This window comes from Vigna angularis, chromosome 2, assembly GCF_016808095.1.
Source record: "Vigna angularis cultivar LongXiaoDou No.4 chromosome 2, ASM1680809v1, whole genome shotgun sequence".
NCBI classification, from domain to species: domain Eukaryota; kingdom Viridiplantae; phylum Streptophyta; class Magnoliopsida; order Fabales; family Fabaceae; genus Vigna; species Vigna angularis.
This window is the reverse complement of record NC_068971.1, coordinates 43,956,284-43,967,835: the sequence shown is the minus strand read 5'-3', so window position 1 is coordinate 43,967,835 and position 11,552 is coordinate 43,956,284. Positions and strand designations below refer to the sequence as shown.

Sequence of the window (11,552 nt, the reverse complement as noted above, 5' to 3'; positions counted from 1 at the left end):
GTGATTTTCCTTGCAACTCAGTCTTGTCGGCAAAATCATTCATCAAGACACTGCAATGGCAGGCTCACACCTTCTTTCTCATTCTCATTCCCTTCCCAAAACCTATAACCACTCCTTCAACCAAAACCCTTTATCTCAAAATCTACTTCTACCCTTCAAATTCAAGGCCACCCTCAGACCGCGTGCTCTTAGAGCTGTTCTCTCCCAGAAAGCTGCTCAAACCGCGGTAGAGGACTCAAAGAAGGCTCCTTTTCAGCACTGTTTCACCAAATCCGAAGATGGGTATCTGTACTGTGAGGGCCTCAAGGTACATGACATCATGGAATCTGTTGAGAGAAGGCCTTTCTATCTTTACAGCAAGCCCCAGATAACTAGGAATGTTGAAGCCTATAGGAATGCATTGGAAGGGTTGAACTCTATAATTGGGTATGCCATTAAGGCCAACAATAACTTGAAGATTCTGGAACATTTGAGGCACTTGGGCTGTGGAGCTGTGCTTGTTAGTGGGAATGAGCTTAGATTGGCTCTTCGTGCTGGCTTTGATCCCACAAGGTTCAATAACAATCAACCGATTAATGTGTTGTTGTGTTTTTTTTTACCCACATTACATGTCGTTTGGCATTTTTGTATTTTGTGTTGTTAAGAGTTTCATGTATTCTTAGATTATTTCTGGGTTGGATGGATAGGTGTATCTTTAATGGGAATGGTAAAATCTTGGAGGACTTGGTCTTGGCTGCCCAGGCAGGTGTCTTTGTCAACATTGATAGTGAGTTTGACTTGGAGAACATTGTAGAGGCTGCAAAAAGGGCCGGAAAGAAGGTCAATGTTTTACTTCGGATTAATCCGGATGTAGATCCACAGGTATGTTGTTGTCCACGTTTTTGCTAATTGAGTTGTCATGTTTGACTCATTTTCTAAGGCTTTGGCAACTTTTTCAGATTAGGGGTTATTGATAGGCAACTGAAGTTGAACAGATCGAAAGAGGCTTCCATTGAAAAGAATAAATGTTTAATTCCTTAAAATGTGTTTCTGCTATCAGGATTAATGCGGCTAAAATAAGCTTTCTAGCGTAGAAGAAAGTGAACATGGTTAATGACACTCGTCTAGTTTCTAACTAATGCATTGCTCAGGGCATTTGATTGCAAACAGCTTTGCGTAATTTCAACAATTAATTATCAATGTTCTCAGGCAATTACATATTACGTTCATACGATATCTTCCTTTCACTGACATTATAAAATACCCCATTTCAGCACTTATAGCAGTTTCCTTTACTCTTCCTGTATTTATCATCACTGTACTAAAACTTTTCTGTATTACTAGTGATTGACTGGTTAGTGAACAGCTCACCATTGGGCAGACCTGAAACCTCGGATTTCTAGCTCTCATCTGCATAATTTATGTTTTTTATTTGAAAATATTTAAACTTCTAACTTTGTTACTCTTAGGTCCATCCTTATGTTGCTACTGGGAATAAGAACTCTAAATTTGGCATTAGAAATGAGAAGCTGCAATGGTTCTTAGATGTAGTGAAGGAGCATTCTAATGAGCTCAAACTAGTAGGGGCCCACTGCCATCTCGGTTCAACAATCACCAAGGTTAGATGGAAATTATTATTATTTTTGCTTTGGTATATTAAGTTATACACCTCTTTTTATATTTATGTTTTTTTCCTTTATTTGTGTACAACATTCTTGCTTAAGTCAATTTCAAGCTTTGCACTACTTTATGTTGATTCCTAATCTTTATCTAAATATAGCTGTGTTCTTTTTCCACTCTTTCAGGTAGACATTTTCAGGGATGCTGCCACCATTATGATCAACTACATTGATCAAATCCGAGCTCAGGGTTTTGAAGTTGATTATTTAAATATTGGAGGAGGACTTGGGATAGATTATTATCATTCTGGTGCCATCCTTCCTTCACCTAGAGATCTCATTGACACTGTGAGGACTCGGCCCATATCATTTCATCTTTACATTTTATATGTAATTAAGTTTGCAGTTGCGTACTAGCATAATGAATATCACTAATAAGCAATGGCTGATAAATAGATATTCTTAATATTGCAATGTTATACAATTAAAATTCAGCATTTACCATTTGTGTAAATATTAGATGCACACAAACGTGATAAATAAGTCCTTTAGGAACTAATATTAAATTATACAATATATGTTTTTGTCACAGTATTTGAGGAACTTGATCAATGTCATCTATTGAGAACTTTTTCGTTAATTATAGTTGTTGAAAGATGCTATAGTACAAATGGCCCAAACATCTCATCAATTGTCAATTGTGATCTGAAGTTCTTAGCAGTTATCATGTTTTATTGAAATAGAAGCTTTCATGGATGTTGAATTGTCATAGAAGTAATTATTGGACCTTCTGATGTGCAAATGACTGGTGCTGGAGGTCCTTATGAGCACAGTTTATGTGTGATAACTGATAGATAAGTAGTTCGTATTAATCATGGTAATTTGATAATATCTCACGTGTCTGCTGAGGTTGGCTATTGTTGAAGGAAGTCCACTGGGATCCAAAGATATTTAAATAATAGAATATGACTCTGTATTTATTTGTGTCCTAGAAATAACATATACTATGAATGCATTTTCACACATATGTTTGTAAGTGTTATATATCATAGGGATCACATGCTTCTGCACTGCCAATTTGTATCAGTCTTTGACCTGTTGTTATACTACCCTTTATAGCAGAATAAGTGAATTGGACTACGTTTTATTAACTGTGCACATGCCATACCTGCTAATATCAATTTTTTGTTTCATGGTTGGAGTAGGTACGAGATCTTGTTATTTCCCGAGGTCTTAATCTCATCATTGAACCAGGGAGATCACTCATTGCTAACACATGTTGCTTAGTTAACCGGGTGACAGGGGTTAAAACTAATGGATCTAAAAACTTCATTGTAATTGATGGAAGTATGGCAGAACTTATCCGCCCTAGTCTCTATGATGCTTACCAGGTATGTAATACAAGTGCCAAAGGTTTGTTATATCTTCTAATCAATAAATCAATATTGGTGTGGTGTGGGTGTTTGACAAAGATAATTTTTTCTTCTGAGAAGTTTTTGTGTGATGGCTGCCATTATGCTAAGTCTTGCCTCAGAAACTAATGAAGAATTCTAGGCCGTATGAACGGTTGTGTTTTCCCGTAGCATATAATGTACTTTTAAAACTTGATCAATACATTATAGTTTGGTTGGGATTCCACAACCTTGACCCGCTTGTTTGCCGAATATAGCTTAAAGGAGAAAATGCTAATCTTGTATTTTTGGATTTGGATCTCACTATACCAAAGCATGCAATAACATTTTTGGTTCTGATTTTCCAAATCTGGTGGAATCTGGACAGTATTGATTGGAAAACAGATTAGAAGTGAACAAAGTTAGATTTAGCATGTTCTAAAGAAACTTATTGGATAGCACAAGGTCCTTTTGGCTACCTCATGCTGATGGGTTGTGTCAATCTATGTTTACGTGAATGTTTAATAGTGACATCTAATTTTTGGGTGCAGCATATAGAGTTGGTTTCCCCTGCCCCATCAAATGCTGAGAAAGCAACCTTTGACGTGGTTGGCCCAGTCTGCGAGTCTGCAGATTTCTTAGGAAAAGAAAGAGAACTTCCTACTCCAGCCAAGGTAATATAATATTTTTTTCTTAAATTTAAATTAAACTACATGCTTAAATAATAAATGTGCATAATTTGTACAAAACAAAGATGACAGGAATGCTAACTTGTTTAAACTATCTCATCTGAATTTTATTGTCAGGGTACTGGTTTGGTCGTTCATGATGCTGGCGCTTATTGCATGAGCATGGCATCAACATACAATCTAAAGATGCGGCCTCCTGAGTATTGGGTATGGAGTTGCTTTTCTCCACTTGCTAACTTCTTTGAAGTGGTTTTCAGTGAACATGCCTTTTGATAATCGTCAATGAACATATAATATCAGGAAAGCCTCTCTGAATAGGAATAATGTTTTTCTAATGATTGTTCTGTGTTTAAGGTCTTTGGCAAAACCATTTGAAGTTCTACATGTTTTGAGAAAACACATTATATAAAACGAGGGTACTGCTTGTTATAATTAATGATTGAAAGTTCTAATATTTAATAACTCGTTTCTTGTTGGTTGTGGTTTTATTATATTTAGTTGCTTTGTAGAATACCATGCAGGTTTTGAACACAATCAATTTTAACTTGATTTGATATAAAGCATGACATTTTTATGCTGTAAAATATTTTAGGTTGAAGATGATGGATCAGTGAGCAAAATAAGACATGGTGAGACTTTTGAAGACCACATTCGGTTTTTTGAGGGCCTTTGAGCTGGTAATTCATCCTGTAGGAAAGGAAGCTGGAAAATTGTTGTGTATTTTGGATTTTGGATCTTTCCAAGTCTCTGAATGCATCACTCTTTTTTTGTTTTTCTTCTATGCTACTTGAATAAAGTGTGATTTCGGTTAGATTTTACACTGCAGTTAATCTTTTAGTCTTTGGTGTTAGTGGTAGACCACCTATGAAGAAAAAAAAATTCTGAGTGTGAATGAACCTGCATGAATGTTCAATTGACATATAAATGAACCTACTGGACACTTTCTTAGAATGTTCTTTTTCTAGTGGTGTGTTTGGTTTAATTGACACAAATAAATTTTAACTAATTTAGTCCTACTGGACACTTTCTTTGAATGTTCTTTTTCTAATACAATCTTTAATTAATATGATTATGAAATGTTAAGACAGTATATATTTCTTACGAGGAAAAGAAAAAATGAATTCAGCAAACATATATAATTACATTAAATGAGAACAAGGAAATAAAGCTTAGGAACTTTTGTTTAAAGGGCTAAAGATGACACTGACAATGTCTAAAACTGATTTAGGGTTTACTTTTGTCAATTTAGGGTCCTACCATTTTAGCGTATGAGATGAAACCTCTTAAATTTTCGTTGGGCATTTTAGCGTCTGATACAGTACAAAGAAAATCGTAAGTTCGTGTCTACTTCTAACACGGTTTATTATTAATCATGTGATTATGCATCACGTTACCACTTTATCTACACTAATTAGAAACTAAAGGTACTTGCTAACATATTAGAATTGTAATGTCATCATTAGAAGGGATAATGAGTGTGAGATTAGAATTTAACGTTATAATATTTTCTTTATCATTCAACTTTTATTTAGTTTAAAAGAGGGGTTAAAATAATTTTTAAAAATCATATAAATTTAAATTAATAATAAAAAATGTATAATATTCACCTTCTTCATTTTTTTCCTTATCAATTGTGATCTTTTTCTCCATGAAAACGCGTATAATTTATTTTCACAGGTCACTCGTGTCATGACTTCCTTGCTATATTTGTCTTTTTGTGAATATAAAATACACACTACCTTCTCGTTTTTTATTTAAGATTTTCTAGAATGAGAGAATTCGCGTTAAAAATATATTTTTTGAACTTTGTAACAAAATAATAAAATATAATTTTTAACTTAACAAATTCTCCAGTTAATTTTTTAAAACAAATTATGTCATTTTCGTCCTTCTTAATTTGAAAATACGTTATTTTTATTTTTAATGTGTATTTTCTGACGGTGATTTGTTATTTTAACGTCAACTTTTCTGGATAAAGAAATAAATAAATTTAAGTTAGAGGGACAAAAATAAAATAATTAAAATCAAATCAATTTTGTTGGGGTGAGACGCGGAAATATTCATATTCGTTAAAAAATTATAATAATACTAATACTAAACGGAAAGTGTTAGGTAGGAGTACAAAAAAAACGTGACGTGGCAATGACTGTTGTATCATTCACCTTGTTTTTAGTATATAAGAAAAAAAAATAGAGTTGAGGGGAGTTGAAAAATGATACATAATTATCTTCTCCATTTATTTATATATGTTCTTTTCTTTACTATATTTATTATTTTTTATTACTCTTTTTCTTTATTTTTGTTCTTACATATCTCATTCATCTCACCGGTGGACCTTTGTCATCACTCTAATCCATTCTATATGTTTGCCTAAAATATACCACAAAATTCCTAATTACGTTTGAAGACATTTTATACCATACACGTAACTAAGTTTTTGGGAATAATTTGTTAGGAGCAAATAATCATTTCATAGAGTTGAGTTATTAAAAATGAACATATGAACAATTATTTTTTTAAAGTTGAATGCCCTTACATCATAAATATAAAAATCATTATTTTTCTAAGAAATTATTCCGAAATAGGCACTATATGTTTTATTATGATAAAAGTGCAATAAAGTAAAGTATGAATATATTTATTTATATCATAACCAAACATTTTTACGGCGTAATATGTTTATACAAATACATTGCATTATATACATAATAGAAGTTATAAAAAGTGGTATTTTCCCTTTTTTAAAAAAAAGAACTTATAAACAACATATATTTCTTAAGAAGTGTTGTTTATATAAAATGATAAAATTATTTATCAGCCGATGCGATGAGCCGTTATCTCTTACCAACAACCTATTACCCGTGTAGTCCGCCAACGTATTTAATTTCTTTCCTTACGTGTTCTTTTCTTCCAATCCTACTAAATTCTCCTACCATGCTTTTCCTTTTGTCTCTGCAACACCATACCCTTTTCTCCTCACTCAAACTCAAAACCCTTTTAACGAATCGGGAAAAAATACAAATGATGTAACACTAAAAAACAAGTACAAAACCAATCCTTCTTTTAGGTAGTTGAAAATAGTTAATTACAAGCATGAGTGATTCTTCTTTCAGACACTCAAAACGAAAGAGACTTATACATCTTCTTAGATAACTTAGCAAACAAGAATGGTCCAAAAAGAAGAAAACAAATATCGTTGATGAGGAGCAGAAGATGCATACGAATATGAACTCTTTCTTACAGAGCCAGGTTCCAAAAATTGAAAAGTTGTAGAATGGAATCGGATGAAAAAATCAATCTTCAAAACCAATTTTCTTCCAAATGGCATTTCTAACACTGCGCAAGTCCCTACCTTTGAGGGTCCTCCCTTTTCCTTCATGCACAGAGAGAGAAGCTCCTCTGTTCCTAGCAAGATACTCATGAGGGGGTACTCGTTCGCCACCACCATCATCATCATCATCATCACCACTCACAGAATCTCTGTTCTCGTGCTCCTCATAGTTCTCCTTCAAAATCTTGGACCAATCTGGAATATTCACCGGCATTGAGGATGATGCAACAGGGTTGACTCTGCCACCACCCTCCACCTTTTTAAACCCTTTCTTACCAGATCGTGACCACTTCTTCGACTCTGTGACACTGTTATTGCTGTTGGATAAGTTCCAGTTCCACACCTCAGCTTCATCCAATTCCATGTCAGCTTCTACGGCTTTTCCCTCCAATTCGCTGCTCGATGATGCAAACATGGAACTCACCTTCGAAAGGAAGCCCTTCCTTGATGCCATTGAAGCTCTGAATCAAGCTTTTTGACGTCTATTTCTCTCTCTCTCTCGCTCTCTGTTTTGGCTATGTTAGTGATTTTCACACTCTTGACTATTCCTTCTTGTAATTTATATAATAGGTTTTTGGTTGTTAAGGATAAAGCCAATCAAATCCACTTTTTCTCTACTCTAGGGCTCACCACACGCGTTACAATTAATTAACAAAAATTAAGTGTAATATAACTATAGAAATGGTTCAATGCAAGGGTCCTCACGTGATTTTACATGAACCCGTCCGTTAATGTTTCGGATCCAAATATTTACCTCGTGACCACAGCTTTCCCTTCCATATAAAATTCCTTGCACACAAGAGAAAAAGTCACATTCTACACATGATTTAGCTGCAGTTTTAAAAACCGCTACGTAACTTTCAAAAGCAAACCATTGTCATGCGCTGAAAAAGTTTTCCCATACTATATATCTTATACAAGTATATGTTAATTTTAATTTAATTAAAATAATATCATAGGTTTTTTTTTTCTATGAATTTAGAAACGAATAGATTCTTTACTCAGTTGTTTCTTTCTAACAAGTCTGATAGGGGAAAGGAGATAGAGAAACATAGAAAGAGTTATCCGATTTCCATGAGTGAGACACTTTCACCAATGGGATCTCTGTTCGGCGACTGAATACAGTTAAACAAATACTAACAAAATAAAACATTTCCATTGCCTTTTAATAAAGGTTAAGAGTGAGTTTTTTTTTTCTAGAAACAATTTTTCCTTCGTTTTGTCACCTATTTTAGAATTGTTTTTAAGAAAAATAGTTATAAATAATGCAAGCAGGACATGTTTGGATTATAAGAGGTTAAGTACTATATTACATATGCATCTAAGGAATAAAAAATCAACATATTCCCATTAATACAACTGAGAATAAAGATAAGGATGTATATATTGGTTTAATAATCTTTTTTGTCTCCACTTTGGATAATATCAATTCAATTCTTATTTTTAAAAGTGTTTGGAATATGTCTATACTTAGTAAAATTTGTGTCTAATTTGTCCTTTCCGTTAAGTATAACCAAACAAAGTTAGTGTGTTGATGATCTGACACCAGTTATTGTTAACGTGTCAATATATTGTTTTGTGCGGTGCTGACATGTTAATAAAACACCATATTGAGGTTTTTTAAAGATAAGGTTTTTATACTAGGGAAAAAATTGATTTAGGATTTTTACATCGCGAGGCCGACATCAACCTCTCCCTCCTCGGCGACGCCGACATCAGCCTCTCCCTCCCCGACGACGCCTTCGACCTTGTCGTCCGCGCCAAGACCACCCTTGAACTGGCCTGCCCAAACATCGTCTCCTGTGCCAACATCCTTTCCGCCGCAACCCGCGACCTTCTGACCATGCTCGGCTGCCCCTTCTACCCTTGTTTTCCTCAGGCATCGTGACGGTCGCTTCTCTTCCACTGCCTCCGTCCCCAACCAACTCCCACTCCATCCATGCCAATGTCCCAAATCACGGAAATCTTCACCTGTTGCGGCTTCACCCGTCACGGCTTCTCCGTGGAGGAGTTCGTCGCTCTGAGTGGGGACCACACCGTGGGATTCTCCCACTGCTCCGAATTCGTCACCAACCTCTCGAACTCCTATTCGTCCTACAACCCTCGTTTTTCTGAACCTTTATCCAAAGCTTGCGCCGATTACAGAACCAACCCTACCCTTTCTGTCTTCAATTACATTATGATTCCCAACAAGTTATAATGACCCTGTTACGAGACCATTCCTGGAGGGCTTCGCCAAGGATCAAGCTAGGTTCTTTAGGGTTTTTGCCTCGACGATGCGGAAGCTAAGTCTGCTCAATGTGCAGACAGGAAGAAAGGGGAAGATCAGACGTAGGTGTGATCAGATTAATTGATTCTTTCTTCTTTTTGGAAGCTGTTGATGATTCGATGATATAAGATCCTTTGATTTATGATGAGAATTAGAATGAAACCTCTGTTGTGCATGAATTTGATGTTTTTGAGGTTGATTATACATACATAGAGTTCGGTTGTGTGAGGTGGGGAAACGGGGGAATAAAGCAATTGTCCTTGATCTTGGATAGATGAATCTGAGTTATGGTTTTTGAATGTAATATTATAAGATTTAATTAATAAAGTTTCTCATTTTGATCTGTTTTCTCAGAGTTCATGTAGTTTTGAGATTGCATACAAATTGGTGTGGAGTGATTGAATATGGATTCTAGGTTAAACAAGAAGAAGAAGACCCAATTCTGTAAGAAAGTAACACGTCAGAACGCACAAAACAATATATTGGCACGTTATCAATAACTAGTGCCAATTTTCGCCCAGAATTTCAAATAGGCTCCCTTCTTTTTCGACATCTCAATTGGGTCCTTATTTTTTTAAAATTGAATCAAATAAGGGGTTTTCCGTCAAATTGAGAAAACGATGTTAAAGAGGGTATTACGTGCCATGCTGAGGGTGTTGTTTTAGATAACGTGTCAGTTTATACATAATTGTGACATGTATTTTGTAATTTTTAAATTAAAAAATTGAGGGTAAATTGGGAAAAAGAAATTAAAGGCTGCTCCTTTCTCTGATTTCAATTACAGAGAACAATCTGATTTTGGGGTGTTCGCGTTTTTGTTCGTCGCGGTTTGGGTTGCTCAGTTGATGGCTTGCAATTTCAATCTCCTTTCCGGCGCGGTGATCTTTCGCGATTAGGGTTTATGCGGAGGAGTTTTGGGGCTCGCGATGGTGTTGTTTTTGTTTCGTGGTGGTGCGACTCTGGTGCAGAGATCTGGATCGCGTTGTGATGGAGCCTTCACGCGTAGCTCGCGAGGTGGTTCAGTGAGGATGATGCGAGATGCATTAGAGGTGAACGGAGGACCGACGAGGTTCTGATGGTGTTCCTGCGGTGGTTGAACGGTGTGGTGACTAACTATGGATTTAGGGTTTTGGTGGGTTGTTCTGATGTAGTTCAGATGGGAAGTCAAAGATGATGATGTGGTTTCTATTTGATGCAGGTTTATGATGCGATGATGGAGGAGATGATGTCGCTAACTGGTGGTTGCAGCGAAGTTCGCAAGGAAGAAGAAAGGGATCTGCGATTTAGGATTACATGGCAATTGGAATTTTCTAATTTATGGGTTTGCAGGTGATGAAGATGAATGTGCGGCGACCATGGAGGTCGGCGACAACGGCTTGTGGTCCGACGAGGATGATGGTGGTGGCACAATGTGGCTGACGGCGACATTGGCTAGGTTAGGGAATTAAGGTTTGGTGGCAGCCTATTATAGGATATTATTAGTAGTCAACCGACCAACGAAATGTAAGAAGACGCCGAGCGGTGAGGATGAAGAAGAAGGGAACCGAATGGCTGAAGGCGGTGAGGCTACCGAGCGAGGCCAAGCAGTGAAGAAGAAGGAGGACACCGAACGACTAAAGGACGGGAGCCGATCGGTTGAAGATTTTCCAATTTAATTTGATTTTCCAATTTAACACTTAATTTAATATGATTTTCCAATTTTACCCTTAAATTATATTTCCACTATGTACACTTCATTTTTTAATTCAAAAATTAAAAAAATATAATTCAGTCACGTTTTTAATGCCACGTAATAAAAAATTACAGTGTGAGCGTGCCACGAAACACCCAACTTAACAGTGTTTGATCAATTTGACGGAAAGCCTTTATTTGATTCAATTTTACAAAATTAATGACCTAATTGAGACGCCGAGAAAGGAGAGAACCTATTTGAGATTCTGAACCGAAAATAGGAACCTAAAATGACATTAAACCTTATTAATATAATGCTTTTATAACATGTATTTTGTTTCTTATAAAATTATTCATTTAATTTATTTTTTATCTCGCTTTCATCACAAATTTGTGAAAATATTTTGTCATATTTAAAACTGTGGGTTCCACCCATCACCGTTGAATCAAGATCAAGATGTCTATATCTTGACACGTTATCATCGACCTTGTCATTTTCTTAATTAGTTCTTTGAGAAGAAGGAAAGTTTTAATCACCCCTAATAGCCTAATCCTATTATCCTTTGGTGCATTAGACATGACTATAGCACTTTTTTTGAGAAA

The 11,552-nt window shown here is 35.7% G+C and overlaps 2 protein-coding genes and 1 pseudogene across 2 annotated transcripts; 2 read left to right on the top strand and 1 right to left on the bottom strand.

The window, feature by feature from the left end:
• LOC108322461 (diaminopimelate decarboxylase 1, chloroplastic) lies at positions 1 to 4,489 on the top strand. Its single transcript, XM_017554564.2, has 8 exons — positions 1 to 552; positions 687 to 861; positions 1,449 to 1,598; positions 1,785 to 1,946; positions 2,804 to 2,989; positions 3,541 to 3,663; positions 3,796 to 3,885; positions 4,271 to 4,489. The coding sequence occupies exons 1-8, from the start codon at positions 56 to 58 to the stop codon at positions 4,349 to 4,351; spliced, it is 1,464 nt and encodes a 487-aa protein (XP_017410053.1). The 5' UTR covers positions 1 to 55; the 3' UTR covers positions 4,352 to 4,489.
• A 2,230-nt stretch (positions 4,490 to 6,719) lies between these two features.
• Positions 6,720 to 7,620, bottom strand: LOC108322422 (uncharacterized). The gene has a single exon (XM_017554498.2). The coding sequence runs from the start codon at positions 7,461 to 7,463 to the stop codon at positions 6,972 to 6,974; it is 492 nt and encodes a 163-aa protein (XP_017409987.1). The 5' UTR covers positions 7,464 to 7,620; the 3' UTR covers positions 6,720 to 6,971.
• A 654-nt stretch (positions 7,621 to 8,274) lies between these two features.
• Positions 8,275 to 9,363, top strand: LOC128195368 (peroxidase 31-like; annotated as a pseudogene).
• The last annotated feature ends 2,189 nt before the right edge of the window (positions 9,364 to 11,552 follow it).